The sequence below is a fragment of the Bombyx mandarina genome, chromosome 04 (assembly GCF_030267445.1).
Source record: "Bombyx mandarina strain Sakado chromosome 04, ASM3026744v2".
NCBI lineage: Eukaryota > Metazoa > Arthropoda > Insecta > Lepidoptera > Bombycidae > Bombyx > Bombyx mandarina.
In genome coordinates, this window is record NC_143211.1 from 7,128,655 (window position 1) to 7,149,088 (window position 20,434).

The window sequence follows — 20,434 nt, forward strand, 5'->3', positions numbered from 1 at the left end:
TGAGGTTTTTAAAACTACTATAATGCACACGTATGTGACGATAGTACTCACAAGTCAAGGTAGCTACTTTGCAGATACGTCGGTATATCTGATACCTGATACGGAATTCTTGTTGCTTTAGATACCGCCGTTATACTTGAAACTGAAAACGTAAATAATTTATAAGCACTTGTAATTAGAGAATACGGCAACATATTAGAAATTGTTCATAGAATATAAAGTAAGGTCTATTCTACTAGTACTGTTAGTCTTATTAGTTAGTTAAGTCATGACAATAACTTCTATTGTGTCTACGACTAGGGTAAGTATGCTAGAGAAAATATCTATGTTATCTCAAATAACTTTTTTATGCATTAGTCTACAAGCGACGATCTTAGACACGTAATATATATTAGACTAATAGATAAAAATAAAAGAATATTTCAAGAAAACTGATATTTAGGGTTACGAAAAACTTCCAAATTTAAATCTTTATAAATCTAATAAATATACTAAAACTGACCGATTTCCGGTTTTTTCTTTTTCAATTCTTTCAGTTGTTCTTCTTCAACATCGGACACTGAGGAATCGATTTCGGTGTAATCAGACTCGTCATCATCGTCCGATACATTTTCCATTTTCACAGATACATCAGAATCACTAGATATTTCTTCAGTTTTACAACAAACATGCTCAGTCCCTTGCTCGGTGTGTGCCCCACATTTTCCACAGACATTCTCCTGTAATAAAAAATCATAACAATAAGAATATTAGAGGTGTAAAAAGTAGTTTTGAAAAAAAAAAACGGGTATAATAGGGGTAGCGACAATGACATTTAGATACCCATTTATACATAAAAAATTTATACTCCGGGTGAATTTGGTAGCAAAAAACTCTTCAGCCCTGAAAAATATGTCCCGACAACATCCTAATAAGGGCCAAAATTCGGGTCCACCGAAGGATCTCAACGAAATAAGACAACTATAACTTTAATAAAAATATAATAAAGTAACAAACTACTCATAAATAAATAGTAAAGTTGATAAAGTAAATCTTGAGGCACTTGTTCAATACTTTACCAAAAATGATCTGTATCTACTAAAACACAGTTGTGCATATACCCAGTAAACGAAAGACTCATGTAAACGAATATACATCAGCATTTAAATATCTGTACTTACACCATCTTCATTTTTAGAATTATAATTTTCAATGACATCCAATGCTCTGAAACAAAATTGAAAACAATTTACAAAACGATAAATTATCTATCAACCACTAGTCAATATTTTGTAATTTCTTATACTAGATTTCTGATGCAATCATTGTGTCGGGTTTTACAATTAATTTCGAATTGCAATAAATCGAATTATCAACTGAATTTTGAAAATCGAGACGTGACGAGAAGCAAGTTTGATGGCCAAATTTAATATTATAATTATTGCCAATAATATTTTAATCGGAGTGACGGCTTCAGCTTATCAAGTGAATAGAATCAGTCATCGAGTAGAAAGAGGATAAGCAGATTTGTCTACCCTGCAACACCCTACGCGCACTTTAGTCTACCTCTAACCACGGTGCTTGCAATAGAGCTAATATCGAGAGCTCACTAAAACTAAAAATGGTAAAAAAAACCGTTCGATAAGAACATTCACAATCCCTAATCTTATAACTGATCATGTTGTAATAAGGAGCTATTTTCATCGAAGCTTTAACTTGCTCTCTATTCTTGAACTAGTGGCCCGCTCCGGCTTCGCTCGGGACTTTAACAAAAATTTCAACGATATTTGAAGTTGTTATATTTAAAAAAATAAAAGAACGCTTATTGTGGCATAACTATAATAGTTAGACATATGTTGTCGCGACACTTTTTGTAAATAATAATGTGTGTTCTACCAAGTCGCAATACATTATTTTATTCTATTATCAATAGTTTTCGCGGGGCACACGATGTAAAGAATATTTTAGGTAATTTTTTTACGCCTGAGTTACATTATTGACATTATTGCAGTTTTAGTAAGGATCCCTAATTTTTTCAAAAAAGATTATAGCCTATGTTACTTAGAAATAGTATAGCTTCCAAACAGTGAAAGAATTTTTCAAATCGGTTCAGTAGTTTCGGAGCCTATTTAATACAAACAAACAAATCTTTCCTCTTTATAATATTAGTATAGAAATATAGATAATTGTGTAAGGATAATTAAAGCTACTTTTAAAGCTTAATTTCGTTTCGCGTTTCTTTTAAACTGAATTGTACAAGGATAACAGTGCTTACTTTTTAGCTGCCCTTCTCCGATCCTGAGGCACTTGCTCACATTCCTTCTTCTTTTTCTTTTCCTCTACCAATTTCAACTTTCTTTGTATTGCATATTCCTTTTCTCGGTGCGCCGCCATGTGTTGAGATTTGTAAACGCACAAATATTTATTTTGGCACACTTCACATACTTCTTTGAATCGCTCCGTTTCCTGAAGTTGTAATATAAAATATTAAGTCAATACGTCAATGGGTTTAAGCTTTGCGATAACTTAGGGATAGTGTTTTCTGCGTTCGTTTTCCACAGATCATAGGAAATAAGAGTCATCAAGAAAAACTCTGCTAAAGTGTCAATTTCATCGGAATCACGGAGCGGTTTCCTCTCCTTCAAACTTGCTGGACTGAACGTAGAAATAGACAACTGACGATGTTACTAATACGTATAAGCTCGCAACTAGCGCTGCCTAGTCATTTATATATATCGACGCTTGAAAGGCAAACGTGACTAAGCGAGCAATAACTGCTTTGTACATAAATGATAGGCAATAACCATATTCGATGCGCAAAAAATATATATTTCTAGGTTTCTATTAAAATCATTACAATCCTACAGCTAGATTCGTTAAAATAGATTTTTTTTCAGGTATTTCAACTTTAAATTAGTCTACTGTAAAGTTCACGCATTGTCGCTTAGTCACGTTTGCCTTTCAAGCGTCGATATGCATATATGCGAATTTCGTTTTTGTAACACAATTCCTTCATTGCCGAAGTTGCCAGGTACGTTTTTATTTTAAAATTTGAAATCCGCCAGAGTATTTTAACCCCAGCACAGTAACATTATTCACACATTTTCCGATCCACATTTACGAATTCGCTAATCGTTCAAGTAATTCGTGAACATGGGTAAAGTATGTATGACATAAGATTGGTAAGTGCCTGCAGGATTCAAGCTCTAGTACAGTTGCACCACTCAATACTTTTTATTTCAAATTGATGATTCGTGTTTAGCTTTTTTATTGCCGTTTTAGGCAGGCGAGCATACGACTTATTGGCGTGAATTGAGAATTTTAAAGTGTTATAAGTGTTCTAAATGATAAATACAGTATTAATTTATACTTTGGTGGAATTTTATTTATCCCGAACCCCAGCGCGTAACAGTATATTTGATGTTGGAATCGTAAAGGAAAAATCGACTGACGCTAATCAATAAACAAATTACATTTATGAAACTCACTTCTTCTGATTTACCACAAGTTAAAATATGAGCGTAGAATCCATAACACGAGGTCCTGCTTGTTCCGCAGTTCTTACAAACCAACTTGTGAATCTTACTGTACGCTTTAAGGCGAGATTCGACGGCATAAAAATTATTCAGGTCCTGAAACATAAAAGAAAGTGGCTCATATCACGAATTTATATATATATATGGACCGTTTATTTTGAAAGTGGTGTAAGTCCATTTTTGAGAAATTGAGCTATCACGTAATTCATGCTTAATTGATTGTAAATTTTTTATATATAACTAGTCCGTGTTTAATTTCTCAAAAAAATCCCATGTTTTGTACATGGACCGTTTATTTTGAAAGTGGTGTAAGTCCATTTTTGAGAAATTGAGCTATCACGTAATTCATGCTTAATTGAATGTAAATTTTTTATATATAACTAGTCCGTGTTTAATTTCTCAAAAAAATCCCATGTTTTGTACAACTTAAAATCGATCGGTAAATGAAATTGCATAATCATCGATTATGAAAGTGGTGTAAGTCCAATTGACGGAGGTAGGTGGCATAGCCAGACCTCATATGATTTGCCTGTATTTTTAAATCAACAAATATAGTAACCTTAGTTTTCTCAAAACAAAAGAAAATGGACTTACACCACTTTCAAAATAAACGGTCCATATATTAATACGTGAAGCAAAAATTTTGTACCCCTTTTTACGAAAGTTGCGCGGACGGAGGATTATGAAATTTCCCACACTTATAGACAATATAGAGAACAAGTGCAGAAATTTGTTTTTTTTTTTTTAATTAATTATAAAAAATACATTAAATCAATAAAAAAAAAACATTACACACCCTACCATGTATTTGACACAACACGCATGCATACTACGTATTTGTTTATTGTCAAACTTTTCTTATTGCTTATAGTCTGTGGTCAAATTGAGAATATATTAAATATTGTTTGTCTTTATTAATATTTGTTTAAAGTGTAGTATTGGCGAAATCTGTGATTATAGAAGTATAATAAATAGTCTTTGACAATAGTCACAATAGTGTATAAACTTATAATTCCAATTAATTATAGTCGAATTTCGACTACCGGGGGACCACTAGTATATATTAATCAATTATGTACCAACGTACGGCAATACGGCACGATATATGTATGTATGTATGTATGTATGTAGAAATATGATAACACTTACTAATGGAACGGATCCCTCTATCCAAGCTATGTTGTAATGCTCAGACATTGCGTGACTTTTCCAGTGAGCGTACATCACCTCTTTGGAGCAAATAGCGCACTGAACTACTGAATCTGAAAAAAAATGCAAGCGAAAATTGAAACTATTTATTTAACTGAATGCACAGAAGTACAATGGCGGACTTAATGCCTGAGAAATTATCTATCAGTCAACCAAGAGTGGTGTAAAGAATCCTGTAGTAGGTACATAACTTAATGTAAAAATAACCAAACTGATAATAATACTTCATACATATACAAACACATACACGGTATATACAGTCGTGGTCAACTAATTAGGGACATTCAAGATAGTGAAGGGCTATAACCGGTTATGTACATTTAAATATAAAACCCTATTGATTTCTCAGCACCTATTATTTGCATAATGTGGTCCCATTATTATGCTATAAATGGCTGTAAATAAAAGATTTAATAAATAGAAAAAGTATTTAATATCAAAGATTAAACTTGTATTAAATATTAAGGTACAATTCTGTAGTGGACATTTAATTAAGGACAGTAAAGTATAATGAAAAATACAGTTACACAAAACTTATAATCTGTTGTAAAAAGTGTTATAATATCTTTAACAGCTCCATTTTATTACGTGTAAAATCAGTACCCAGTAGCAAAACCTTTGTTAGTAATTACCGCTTGACACCGATGTGGCATAGACATTATCAGTTTCTGACATGTTTCGACAGCAATGTTTGCCCATGCCTCACAAAAAGCTTCATGAAGTTCATCCAAATTTGTATTACGATAAGTGGCAACTTTTTTCTTGATTTCGTGCCAAAGGTGCTCAATTGGGTCGAGGTCCGGGCTATTTGCTGGCCAATCTAGCACCGATACAAACTGACTGGTAAGAAACGACTTGACTGAATGGGCGGTATGTTTCGGGTCGTTATCCTGCTGAAACGTCCATATAATAGGGAGATGCTCCTCAGCATAGGGAAGCATAGTTTCTTGCAATATTGCCTTGTATTGATGTTGGTCTAAGTTACCCTGAACTTTCTTCACAGGTCCCACTCCACGTCCAGAAAATGAACCCCATATTTTAATGTTTCCACCGCCATGTTTCACCTGTTTTTTTGTGAATCTTGGATTCATTTCCGCTTTTACAGGACGCCGTACATATTGCCTTCCATCTGAAGAAATCAAATTAACCTTGGTCTCTTCAGAGAAAAGTACATGTTGCCATTGGGCGTAGGTCCAATGTCCATATTTACGTGCAAATGCCAAACGAGCATTTCTATGTTCTTTCTTCAACAACGGTACTTTGCGAGCCACTCTTCCGAACAACCCTGCTTCTAACAAACGTCGTCGAACGGTCCTCGCAGATACACCGGCTCTTTCGTTTGCCCCAAACACTTCGTGTTTAATTAAAATAGGGCCTAGAAACGGATCTTTCTTAGCTAACCTGGTTATCATTCTATCTTCTTGCGGAGTCGTTTTTCTCGATCTTTTTGTTCTGGACACATTTAAAGCAGTGTTATAGCGCTTGAAATGTTGCACTGCATTGCATACCATAGTTTTTGAACAATTTAAATGTTGTGCTATCCTTCGGTATGACCAACCATGCTCGACAAACTTCATGATAATTTTTCGTAGTGTTGGATCGCAGCTTTTATTTTTGCCCATTTTTCTTCAAAATAATTCTCAAAACTTAAAATAAAAAATCTGGATTGCCGCCAAAACAACCACTTAACAATAAGAAAAGAAAAAGTATTAAAATTCCAATTTTGAAATTAGAACGCAATACCTCAGTGTCCCTAATTAAATGGCCAGCCAGCATTCTTTGAACCAATAGCACTATGATTTTGTATCAGCTATACTGTAAAAAGGTTTAATGTTTAAGAAGTTGTTATTGTTTGTATAATCGCGCACATAAATGACTAATTACACTTACATGTAAAATATATGGAATATTGCTAAGACTCGTTGGAAAATAAAAAAAATATTCACAATTTGGCTTAACTAGAGATTGTCCCTAATTAGTTGACCAGGACTGTATATAATCACATAAACAACGTACACAATATTATATCATAATAGGTTTTAATTAGGTTTTTTTTACAATTTTTTTACTCGTTTTGTGAGGTGAACGACCTCACGACCCACCAGTTAAAGAGCTGTTATCACAAGCCCACAGACGTCACTTGAATGAATGCCTCCACTCACTTTAAGACATAAGGTCGAAATCTCAATTACACTCAATTACGTCCCACCCTTAAAACCCGATAATATTTTTTCCGTTTGTACTTCGGACGCTTTACATACGTAATATTGTTATATAATACTTCAATGTAGATTAAAAATAAAGACCCTAGAAATGTTACCTCCGTCTACATTCTCAAGGAACAGGTTCGATCCGCTGCACGTCTCAAAGTGTTGCTGATACGATTTCACGTATTTACGAACTAATCCACATTTCGAACACGTTAGGCCGCCACACTCTCTATTTATTTTGTACAAAAATTGCTGCACCTCCTCCTCGTTTTTTATATCCTGAAAACATCGGTTAAAATCCGCTGTTTATAGTCATTCAGTTCTGAACCTTCCTCTTCCTCAATAAGAGCTAAATTACCTAAGCAATCATTCTCAGTTCATTGGTATCCCTAATATTAGTTTGAACATATTAGTATTCGGATGTATTCAGATTCTGACATTTCATCTTCTTTAGCTTTCAAATCTGAGCCTTAGCTAAGACCAATATAATATATGTTATGACTACTAAACAATTACATTTTTATATCATACTGCTATCTAATGTAAACATTAACTTAATTACTTTTTAGAGGACTTTAAAATTTCACTGGTGGTAGACCGAGTTGTGAGCCCTATTTCTGCAGTGAAGCAGTAATGCATTTCGGTGTAAAGGGTAGGGGAGCCGTTATATTTTAAAACTGAAACATAGAATTTATGTTTCAAGTTTGGTGGCGTCATTTACGTTGTTGATGTCTATGAGCTCCGGTAACCACTTAACATCAAGTGGGCCGTAAGCTCATCCACACATCTAAGCAATAAAAAAAATGTAAGATAAAGAAATTTTAATCTAACCAATATGATATTGCTACGTTACATATTTTATTATTTAAAACCTTACTAAAGGAGTTTCGCCTTCGACCCAAGCCAAATAGTCATGATACTTGAATATATGGAAGATCCACTTTTTTGCCTCCACTTCCTTGAAGCAAACTCCACAATTCAACATTCCTGTCAACTTTGCGTTGTTCTTGGATTCTAATGTAGAGTCAGAAAGGTCGAGGCTGACATCTGATGCGTTCATGCCCAGGGAGGCGGCTATGCTAGCAAACTTCTGAAAAAAAATATTTTTACTATATTACCAGAGTCGTTACTAAAGTTTTATTGTTGCGAGTACCTATCTGCACATCGAACAGGTTGTGGTAGGAAACCCAGTTCACTCGGAGTTAGGAAATTGGGAAATTGCACACCATTAGAAAATTCAATTCACATTTCCATTTAAAATATGACCAAACGTAATACCTAACGAAGAGCAATAGGTAGAGCCATTTCCACTAAAACCAACTAAAAAAAACTGACTGAACAAAACATAGGTACATATTCATTTATATTTTTTTATTAAGACGAAGGAACCCTTTATCTTTCTTCCGCCACGACATTACATACAAGTTACCTTCCAATTGAAAACCATTACCAATCACTAAATAAACATATACGTAGTAAGCTGGGAGGTCTGTATAACACTTTGATAAGCTTTTAATATCAAATTGATATTTTAATAATTTTTTTGTAAAATGAACAATATTGGAATATAGAACAAAATTGCTGAACATGGTTTTACTAGTTTTTCAAAAAAATCTAGTGAAGTTTTATTAAAGCCTCGGCTTTTTGCTGAGCGGGTTTTGAAGATTTTCAACATAACTATGATTGATCTTCCGAGGAGTACTCTGAACAATTGTTTGAAGTGACCCCATCATCTCCAATTTAACATCGCACTACCCGCCATCAGAGCAGAATACATTAATGCTAACTGGAAGCAATGCGCTCATCCGATCTCTGTTCAGAAGCCCATTAACACGTACCAACCGACTTTTGGAATGAAGCCAGGCTCAATTGTGCTTCTGACATTACTGACGTACATGAGCATTGGTAACCATTCACCATCAGGTAGGCCGTATGCTCATTTATACGCTTTCTAAAAAATTTAAGCAGTAAACAACTTACAGCTGTGGATAGTCATCAACAAATTGATAAAAGATATTGCCATGCTCATTTTATAGATCAAAACTAAGCCATGACAATCACAAATTATACTAACCTCCGGGTCACACTCTTGTACATGTTTTATGAATGCTTTGGGATATTTACGTTGTATTTGACATTTTTTGCAAGTGAAAGTTTTACACTGTTCCCGTATCTCGAACAAATGATTTTTCACCACATCCTCATCATTCAAATTCTGTAAATACAAAATTGTTAACGAAAATCTTTCTATTTTATTTCATCAATGAATATTATGTTATCAACTCACAATAGGATTAGTTCCATCTTTCCATGCTAGATAATAGTGAGTATTTGCAATGTGATCAATCCATGACGATGACGAAACGACTTCTAGACAAACACCACATTTAACATTACTGTCGTCTTCTTTTTCATTTACCGAAACAATTTCGGTTGCATCGTTTCTCTCGCTTTTCGGAACCAACCATTCGTTTGAAGCATTCGTGGAATCGATGCTAGATTTTTCTATTCTACACGGAGTTTTATCTATAAATGAAACTGAAGCATTACTTTTATTCCGAATTTCACTAGTGGTTGTCGCGTCCTTACTATTATTACAAGAATTGTTAATTATCCCGCCAGACTTCTTTTTCCTTTTGCTATTGCAAACACTTCTACGTTCAGTAATTGGTATTTTTTCATTGCTATCATTTTGTAGACGACCAACCCTAGCAGATGTTTTACTAATTGTAGGCTCAATAATTACTTCTAATTCTTTCCCGGTAGACATTGATCCGGAATTCCTTCGATGTTTTTTGCTGAAGCTATTATCCTTGGAGTTATTACGAACTTTGTTTACATCATTGTCGTCGTCAGTAACAGCTACTGATATACGTTTTCTACCTCTTTTCTTTTGGATGGGTGAAACAGCATCTAGTTGAAATTGTGGTACATTGTTTGTTGAATCATTTTTTTCAAGTGATTTATTCATTTCATCTGACGGCAGAGTTGATTCTGCATCGTTTTGTTTATTTTCAGATATAAGACAATTCATATCAGAACCTGAATATCTCATTCTTCTATTTCTTTTAGAGGGCGGAGAGAGAGCGTCATTTGTTATAGTTTTCACGGATTTATGTAACTTTTTGTTAGAATCATGGGTTTTATTACTTGTCGTCGCTGAAGTGTGTGGTTCTGGATTTTTGCTTGAGTTTTTAGAACATAAGATTCCGCTGCTTTCAGCTTTTTGCCTTTTTACATTTTTAAGCTGTCTATCACTTTTGGTGTCCTTCAATTTCGATTTCATACTATTCTGTTTCGGGGTAGATGTAAATATAGAATTTTTATCAGAGCTATTTTGAATCAAACTTTCATTTTTTGATTTTGTTTGTTCAATTGAATGTAAGCTTTCATCTACCACTTTTTCGGCAGCTTCATGTCCTCTCATAATATTTATTTTAACTGCAGGATCATTACCGATTACCTAAAAACAAGCATTAGTTTTGAAACTTTATCATGAGCAAAATGAATTCGATTAAATGACTGTTTAATAGTAACAAAATTTAATTTCGATAAGAATAACTTACAATATCATGGCGACACATTTTTTGATGTGCCAAGTAATATTTTAAGAATTTGTAATGAACACCACATTTAGAACAATAAAGCCCCCCAAAATGTTTACAAATTTTCTTTAGGTGAGTATTTATCGCATCTTCGTTATCCAAATCCTGTAATGTGAATATATGTACATATATATGCTCGTTTAAAAAAATGTTATTAATATTGCTTTTTATTGCTGACGGACGATCTTTCACTAAAAGGGTACTTCTATCCTAGTAAGTAGTCCTTTGCGAATGTTGGATTTTGACATGTATCATTTATTTTATTCGGTGATACAGACCGCATCGCAACAATATAGCAAACGTCTCAGAAGAAATTATTGAATTAAGACAGTAATTAATTATCCTACAAACACGACGACTATAATTCAGAAAACATGTATTTTTTTCCTTATAATATAGAATTATTTTTCGGATCTAAAGATTCATTTATATTATCCAAAAGCTAACGTTATCTCTACTTGGAAAATTGTGCAATGAATAAATAATTTAATTATACTAAGGGTACATTTTTATTAAAAAAGCGTAATGTAATAACACCTCTTACCAATGGCTCTTCACTATCTTTCCAAGCTTTATAACTGTGACTAATGGCTATATGATCTATCCACTTGGACATTTCCACACTCAAACCACAAACTCCACATTTGGTCATTAAAGCACAACTCTCACTAAAATCAGTAACCTTGAAATTGACACATTCTTTTATGTGAACAATGAATTTTTTCAATCTTTTCAATTTTTCGGCACCACAAAATGTACATGTCAAATGCCCAACATCTTTCAATCTCTTTTTCAGTTTATTCAGCAGATTCTCATCATCCAAATTCTGAAAATAATATTATTTAATGTAGTGGAAAAAACAGTAACTTTGAACCGGTCACATTTTTTATTTATTTCATCGTATTTAGTAAGTACACCACCATTGGTGTATTTGCATACACATCTTTGTCGTGATAAAATCCTGCAGCAGCTAGCAATTTCTTTGTTATTCACCCAACCAGTTTCATGATCAAGTTCCAAAAGAATAATCGCATTATAAAATTAATCCAGCAGATTGTTGTGAATTTTGTGTTTCAGTAGTGAAGAATACGTTATAACAATTGTAGAAGGCATATTGTCAACTTGCACAACCCACTGAGTTTATCGCCGGATCTTCTCAGTGGGTCGTGATTCCGATCCGATAGTCGATTCAACAAAACACTGCTCTTGCAAAGGCAGATGTTCGCAGTCTCCAAAGCTGAGTTCGCCTACACATTCGATGAAGCTAGCATAACCCCTAGAGATTACTAGAAATAGGTAAGCACTTACATAAATACTTAAAATGTTTTTTAATGAGATAGCCATTATACAATTGAGATTTCGATATCATATTCGCTCAGTTCCCGTTGTGTTGTCTATAGGCCCTGGTAATTATTCACCGGGAGGCCCATGGGCTCGATCACCTATCTTGTGCAATAACAAAAAGCTGTTACTCTAGGGAAACTAATAGCTCTAGGTGAGAAACTACATTCTTACGGCAACGACCCCTAGTCTGTAGTTAAAATATACAAATATACCGAATATTTACTCAAGTCAGACTCACAAGTATACTACCGGGTCTCCAAGCCATGTAGCAATGTTGTTCAGAAATATGACTTTCCCATCGTTCCTCCGTTATTATTTTATTACAAACACAACATTTATTCTTCATTTCTCCATCTCCAATCTTAATATTCTGCTGAAAAAAAGACGAAATTAGTGCTAAAATAATTAACACTAAGTGTTTATACGTATTGAAACTATACTTACCAACGGAACTTCAATAATTAGATCTTGTAAATCTTGAAGGGTCCCGTCATCAAAATCTTGCATAATACTACTCATTTCAGCATGTGGTTTTAAGTTTTTACAGAGGGCTATTTCATCACTTTCTTGAAGAATAAACACTTCACTATCGTCATTACAATCATCCTTGCTCCAGTCACAGTGATACCAACAGAAGTTCAAGTTCAACTCACCATTTCCATTTTCTATTTCTTCCAATAAATCATCCTGTTCTTTATTGCTGGTATTTTCATCACTGTATATTTCAAATATAGTTGATACATCACTATCGCTAGCAATTTGTTTCCAAAAATGGATATGTTCATAGAAGCTACTATTATCATAGTATTCCAACCTACCAAAATCATAGCAAACACAAAATTCACGAGACCTAATAATAGAAGGTTTTAAGTTTACAGGCTTGGTTGATTCTTCGATAGTGAAAAGATCCACATTATTATCATTGTTATCAAATTGGCAATCTAGCTGTAGTAGAGACTCGGGTTTTTTGCATGTCTGTATTTTTCGGTTTCGATTAAAATAAGTTTTTATTTCTATTGGATTTGTCCTATCAGACTTAGTTAAATTTGCTCCGCCGGGTTTTTCTACTCCCTGAATACACAGTTTTGTCTTTGATTCACTATGTTCATTAATAGGAATTTTGTTAATGATAACTTTATTGTCATTGTCATTTTTATTATCTTTACAATAATTTGGATTTAGTTCTTTACAAATCTGTACATTAAGATCTGTAATATCTTTAATTTCTTGTTTATCAACTGATGTCTTAGGTATTTTGTGGTCGTGTTTATTTTTGTCGGTTTTAATTGTGTTTTCTTGGTTCATATCTTTCAAAATTTCTCCTGTATTAACTACAATATCACACACAGATTTATTTATTTTACTAGAACCTTCAGCTTCGCCAATGTTATGACTATTCTGCAATTGTTGAAATTTTTCACTTTCATTGCTCCTTGTATCTAGGAAAAGAGAGTTAGGTGTAGTTGCCCTTTCTGATATTATTATATTTTCATTTGCTTTATCTATTCCAAATGATATTCCGTTAATTAAGGAATTTCTCTTTTTGTTGTAATCATCTTTATTGAGTTCTATTTCATTTTGAATAAATTCGCATTTCCTATTTTTCGTTGAAGATGTTTGAAAGGATTTGTTGTCCTGATCTTTGTCGTCATGACTTATACTGGAACTAGAAGTGGTACATCTTTCACGGTTTGAAATAGGCACTTCTTGGGTAGATGGTTTTTTATCTGATTTTGCACATATTATGGAATTTATTGCTACAGGAGTTAACTTACTCCCAATTGATATCGAGAATGGTTTTGTGTTATTCAAATGTGAGCTATTAATAATTTCTTCAGAGATAATGTTGATTTTATTAGAATCTTTTTTCATGTTAACTTTATTTGCAACACTAAGTGTATCATCCTCTATTTCTTTTTCCACAACAGAATCAACTTTACTACAATTTCCGTTTTTTGTAATAAGATTATGGGGGAGACTTTTTAAACCTTCTTTGTTAATAGTTGCGTTCAATGAATTCAAATATTCGTTATTAGAATTGTGTTCTACTTTCAAATCTCCTTCCTTATTTTCTTTGTCTACATTCAAACACACAGTTTCCATGGGTAGATTTATCACATTACTATGTAAAATTTTACTTCGATCATCAACTTCTAAATATTCACACGTATTTATGCCTCTATCTATAAGCAACGTACTACGAACTTCAGAATTTTCATTTGATGTTTCAGTATCTACAGCGTAATCAGCAACTTCAATTTCACCAGGAATTCTTGAAATAGTTGATACAAATGTGGGACTCAAAAAAATTGATTTCTTCATTAATCTTGCAGTTTCTAAAATTGTATCATCCATATTCCCATTCATTATATTCGGTTCTGTTATTTCTTCTTCATAATGCATTTCTAATAAACGATAAACATGTTTTAATGATGAAGATTTAATAATAATATATATTTTGTTGTTTTTTCCGAAACATTAAGAATCGTTTTAATAATATAAAAATTTATAGCATTTACCTGCTTGAGCCACAGAATTATCTTCTCGTAAAACATTTGTATCCGAAAATTCCGAATCATTACGCATTTCTAAAAAAAATATCAGGTTACATTTACGGTATGTTTATTGCAGGTATGTTTGCGGATGCACACGTGGATGACTTTTCATCAATCTCATTGAGCGGTAGGGTTCGTGCGAGTACTAACAATATCCTGATGCTTATAGGTAATAATAAACTAGAATGTGCTGTTTTGAGACGCTGGGTTCATATACATACCTATGTACCTGGTGCCTCAAAGCAACGCAGATTTATGAATTAAATGTTTTAATAATTTTGCTAATTTTAATTTTAATTTTACTAACATAGTTATAAGTATTACTCTACTTACAACATAAAATATGGACTTAAGATGGTCTAAATTAAATGATTTTTTTTTTACATTTTTAATATACATATATAAAATATTTTGAGATTTGATTTCCTCATTGATCCTATGGCTGAATATTCTCACTTCTGTGGCACGGGGTCATAGTTCGATTCCCGATACCATTGCAAATTTTTTTTTTTTTATTCCTACCTAAGCTGATACGTTGAGAGGCTATTTCAGCGGAACCTTAACTAGTAGGTGAGCTCACGGGGCTCAAACCTGACGACGTTGCTAACACGAACCCTAGCAAGAGCCGTGCTTCGCAGAATCTACCACCGAATCGGAAACGCGACCCACTGAGAAGATCCGGCGAGAAACTCAGTGGGCTGTGTCTGAGGGTTAATTTACTCGTCGAGCCCTTCGTCGCAAGTGACGGGTTCGACGAGAACGGTGACCGATCATTGCAAATAATAAACGAGTAAACAACTAACTTACGACTATGCAATATGAAAAAAAATATTTGTTTTTTTTTATTTACTCATGAAAACATCCTTCTGTTCAAATAACCTGCGCTTCACGTATCGTAGGTACTTTGATAGGAACAAGTGCGTTTAATATCTATTCCTACTTTCACTTATATGTTAGTGTTTTTCGGAGTACATAAGGTTGAAAGCCACTGTTGTATAGTACCATTAACATACAATCGTTCACATTAGCAGTTTCAAAGTGGTTTAAACAATTGGTTGAAGTCACAGCAGACTGTAACCAAGGTCCACTAGTTATTTACGAATATTTAGATTTTAGAAATAGATTAAAACAACAAAGTTTGCTTTGCAATTGTTCCCTAGAATAGATGAAAAATAACCATAGATGGAAGACGGCCAATAACCAACATAATATATGTTTTGGCCAGGACACCATTGGCTTGATGAAGTTAGAAAACATCCTGCTCCCAAAGAGTAAACTAATGGGGGGCTTTTCTTGTTGGAGGTCAAGATTATTTTCAGGTCACTAAATATGTAACCGCTATAGTATGTAAATTACCTTCATTAGTTATTGTTGTATGTTCTTGTTGAACATTTGTTTGTGATGCAGGATCATCTGATTTCAAATGTATCCCAAGTTTTTCCAAAATGTTTGGGGATAAAACAAAAACCTCAGCCTTTCCATTCTTTGCTTTTAATTTTAAAGATTTCTTGTCTTGTTTGTGATTTTTCATATCCTTTAAATCCATTGGGACATAAACTTCGTAACTGGCTCATGTGAATTGTATTTTACCTGAAACGATTCAATATTCACAAAATTTAAAATGTTAATTTCATACAGACCTACATTTATAATACTATATTAAAAAAGATTTCATTGTTATAACATACCTACTAAATCATTCACAAAAACTAATAAGGGCAGTGCTAGTGATACTTGATATTATAGAAATTAACAGATACAATTTGTCTCCATTTTTTTTTTTTTTTATTGCTTAGCTGTGTGGACGAGCTCACAGCCCACCTGATGTTAAGTGGTTACTGGAGCCCATAGACATCTACAACGTAAATGCGCCACACACCTTGAGATATAGTTCTAAGGTCTCAGTATAGTCACAACGGCTGCCCCACCCTTCAAACCGAAACGCATTACTGCTTCACGGCAGAAATAGGCGGGGTGGTGGTACCTACCCGTGCGGACTCACAAGAGGTCCTACCACCAGTAAAAATAATTGAAATAATGAAACATTGTTGGCGCTATACATACAGTTTGAAGCAGTATAAGCCGCTGCTGATGCTTTAAATTGTGGTATAAGAAAAATTATATCACACTTAGTTTTTTATAGTATATTTTTATTTTCTTAATTTTGTGAAAGCTTGCCATATACCATGGTAGCAAGTGTAAAAAACACAACTATTAAGGTTTATTTGAATCTGAATATATGCACAATGCAATGACATCAACTTTGTTTCTATTTTACAAACTTTACAGTTCCTATTCACTTCATTGAACATGACAATCAATCACTTTTTAATAGGTACAGATTTTATGTTATTCCTAGATCCCGTTACTGTTTGTAGAATAACACCAATGAATTAAAAGAGAATGAACTCGTCCTTCCTTCCTGGATGCTATATAAATCCTTCTACAAACGACCTTTGAAAACGAGTCCTCAATTGTTATTGTCGGAAGCTGTCTGGCTGTGCCTCTTCCAATATTAATGCTACTTCTTTACTTAAAAATGCTTCACTACGCAGTGATGCGTTCTGTTATAATGGCTGGAAAAGCCGAATTACTATGCAATTAAACTTCGAACTCATATCTTGATGTAACAATTGAATACCTGGTGAGCGACCAGCACACATGCACATAAACAGAAACAAAAAAAAAGTATTAAAAATTGTATCCATCGCTACGTTTCGAACCGTGATCAATGGTATCAATGATCACACGTGTAGCTGTTTGACCAAAAACGCAACTTAACGTTTTGTTAAACTTTCGATATGTTTCTAAATCTTGTATTGTAGTTTAGATAATCAAAATCCATTACCTTTTTTTTATTCAAATTTGAAATAGACATCAACTATTTGCTCTTTTTTAACAAGACACTTTTTCTAGCGAGGTAAGATAGTCACTATTTATTAATTTTCGGTATAACTAAGAAACTGTATCAGAATTTGCAGAAGACAACTGTAAATTATAAACACTGCAGATAAAATAATTACACATTCCACGCAAAATCACACACTAATTATGTGTAGGTACTACGTATCAGCATATAAGGAAGTGTTTTTCTTGATGTAAAATGTACTTGATGAAACTCTTTGGTAAACATGTTTTAGGTTATGTCTTTATAGAGACTACGTTAAATAAAAGCTATTTAACTTTCCAAAAGTGCATAAGCATGCTTGCAGTATAAGCTCTTTCGTTTAAACGATAGTGTTTTTTTTTGTTAACAGATCTAAGTAACTGTGGCTCGTTTATTTTCCTGCGAATTATATATTTTCAGACTTTCAGAGCAAAATTTCTATGGTTGGTTGAGATTTCCGAATTTTTTTCGGTATAAGGCTTATTACACTTGCCTGAATTTAGTCGACTGAATTCAATCGCTACTGAATTCAGTGAAGTGTAATAGCATTAAGTAAGTTAGTCTATTGAATTCAGTAGCAAGGATGGTTTCTGACCATTTTTGACTGACTAAATCATTTAGAAGCCTAATTAGAAACGCATTTAGGAAGGTGTAATCGCATTTAATTACATAATGGTTTCAGTCGTCCCATAGCTCTCCGTGCGTAAGGAGGTTTTAGTTTGTTTTTTGCTTCCGAATAAAAAGTATTAATTTCGGTCGCCTTTATTTAATGTGCCAGACATTTATAAATAACCCGACATGTTTCAGAGATAGTTTTTGTCATCAGGGGTTGGGATATTGAAGAACTATATTTTATCTTTTTTTTATAATTTCTGAAATCTGCTGGTTCTAAATCACTCATAATGTTCATATTTTCTAACATTCCGCATAGCAATAAATATTTCTTCACCGATATTCTTGTTTTTTTTCTGAGAAATTGAAACAAAAAACAAAACAAAAACAAATTGTTTTTGTCTAGACAATACTGGGGCCATCCTCTTACGCACACGACACGTCTTACTTCGTCGCGTTTAAACTGACAATTGATTCAGTAACTGAATTTAGAACAGTGTAATCAGAAGCTTCTAAATTTGCTTCTGAATTCAGTCGACTAAATTCAACCAAGTGTAATAAGCCTTTAAGGGAAAAGGGAAACGACTAATAAAGTTTTGTAATTCTAAATCTGCATTGTTGCCGTCTGATTTATTTCTATTCTTCAGTTATTATTAAATATATAAATACTTTTTCAAATGAAAAAGGAAATGAACTTTTATTTAACTACAATAGAAAAAACCAGATAAACTTGTTTAAAACGAGATAATATTAAAATGAATTTAATAAATTTTAATTATTTTTTTCGAAGTAGTAGTGTAAAATATTAAAACTCCCGGTGTGTTCGTAGTAACAGTAACTGACGCGACGAGACTATGCCGGTATTCAAATTCCGAAGTCAGGGACTTTTTTCTCTCAGGTTTTAACATTTTAAATTCCACAATTTTGTAAAAATGAAACAAATTAGTTGAACTTTAATTCTTGGGCTAAGCATTGAACTCTCAGTAAAATTTACATGTTCTTGTACTTTTACCGAGAATTTATATCATTTTCTCTTCTACAACTGCTATATTGTCTCACCTCACCTCTTTTAAATCCATTTCATTCTTTAATCATTAAAATTTCGTTTCATTTTTATGTTACATCATTTCTATTTTGAGCTTTATTTCTAACGATTAGCTCGCATGAACTTCGTTCCCTTTGCCTGTCTAGCGGATGAAAAAGTATCTAAAACAACAAAATCCATGCCCTAGAAAAAAATTTTTAAGGGATTTTATGACCTGGTAGCTAAGACCTTTAAGTCATGTCTTATTTTAATTTATATTCTTATTTTTATGAAAAATGATAATATGTAGTGAAATGAAATGGAGATGATTAATTTGAGACATTCATCAACTGGGATGAAATGAAATGAAATGAGATGATATGGGATGAAATATAATCTTAGTAAAACGGTGGTCATTTACTAAGATTTTTTCAGTGGACTTTTTGGAGGATCCCGAGAATTTGCGTCCAGCGGCTTTGTTTAATTTTCCAACATTTGTGCACTTTCACAGATATTAAACTGTTAATAAACCACCGTTATTACACATTTAAACCTGAAGAAACACTAAATAGACAAAATAAAACAAATCACACTACTTCACTTCTCGCGTTCCCGCCAAAAAGTCCATGTATTGTAGGGTAGGTACCTACCATAGATTATACACTCAGTACCTACCGCCGTATGAGGTGAATGAAGTTAGCCCCTCAAAAAATTTTTTTTTTCCTATTTTATACTTATTTTCTATTAATTCGTTTGTTCATCATTTGTTCATGATTGTTCACTGTTAATAATTGTTTGTTCTGCAGTTATTTATTTAAAAAAATATTTAAAAATATACCTACAAGTTAGCCCCTCTAATGCAATTTTTTATATTTTTTCATCCTTAATGACTCGTAAATATTCATTTTCGATTGTTCTTATATAAAACACGTTTGTTCTCTTTCGAAATTACTCGTTTTTTGTTTAATTTACTATTTTTATTAGTTGAATAAATGTATGCAAAATATGTGTCCTGCGCATGCATCAACTATAATGCCTAAACTTTCTACGCGGTTTTAATCGTGAAAAAAAAACAAATATAAATCCTGAAGGAGCAATTAATTGGTATACAGTTTAATTAAAAAAATTAAAAAATAAATAAATTAAATAATGTGCATTGGCGTTAAGTTAGACCAAATACATTTTTTCCATCCTCCTACTTATCGTTGTGAAGGTATAAAAAAGATAGGGAGTTCACATAGGTAATATAAACAAATAAGTAAATATGTTCATTATTTATCTTTCAAGAGATAATATAGGTATACTATATATTAACTTTTTTACACAGTCGAAATTATATTCCTAACATTAGTAAAATAACATTTTAATACGATAGGTAAGAGGATGGAAAAAATGTATTTGGTCTAACTTAACGCCAATGCACATTATTTCATTTTTTTATTTTTTATTTTTTTTAATTAAACTGTATACCAA

General features: G+C 33.0%; 1 protein-coding gene across 3 annotated transcripts in view; it reads right to left on the reverse strand.

Annotated features, from left to right (window-relative positions):
- Positions 1 to 17,866, reverse strand: part of LOC114239692 (uncharacterized) — a 30,017-nt gene extending 12,151 nt beyond the window's left edge. For 2 of the 3 annotated variants that reach the window (XM_028170273.2, XM_028170039.2), the window contains exons 1-17: positions 17,287 to 17,866; positions 15,795 to 16,028; positions 14,403 to 14,471; positions 12,328 to 14,288; positions 12,122 to 12,256; positions 11,084 to 11,365; positions 10,501 to 10,644; positions 9,222 to 10,397; positions 9,009 to 9,149; positions 7,812 to 8,024; positions 7,045 to 7,213; positions 4,665 to 4,777; positions 3,468 to 3,611; positions 2,255 to 2,445; positions 1,161 to 1,206; positions 503 to 719; positions 52 to 142 (exon numbers count right to left, since the gene is read on the reverse strand). In XM_028170273.2, the coding sequence (XP_028026074.2) occupies positions 52 to 142; positions 503 to 719; positions 1,161 to 1,206; positions 2,255 to 2,445; positions 3,468 to 3,611; positions 4,665 to 4,777; positions 7,045 to 7,213; positions 7,812 to 8,024; positions 9,009 to 9,149; positions 9,222 to 10,397; positions 10,501 to 10,644; positions 11,084 to 11,365; positions 12,122 to 12,256; positions 12,328 to 14,288; positions 14,403 to 14,471; positions 15,795 to 15,984 (5,282 nt within the window). In that variant the 5' untranslated portion in view covers positions 15,985 to 16,028; positions 17,287 to 17,866. The remainder of the gene's footprint in view (positions 1 to 51; positions 143 to 502; positions 720 to 1,160; positions 1,207 to 2,254; positions 2,446 to 3,467; positions 3,612 to 4,664; positions 4,778 to 7,044; positions 7,214 to 7,811; positions 8,025 to 9,008; positions 9,150 to 9,221; positions 10,398 to 10,500; positions 10,645 to 11,083; positions 11,366 to 12,121; positions 12,257 to 12,327; positions 14,289 to 14,402; positions 14,472 to 15,794; positions 16,029 to 17,286) is intronic. The other variant, XM_028170196.2, reaches the window with a different exon arrangement.
- Positions 17,867 to 20,434: the final 2,568 nt, after the last annotated feature.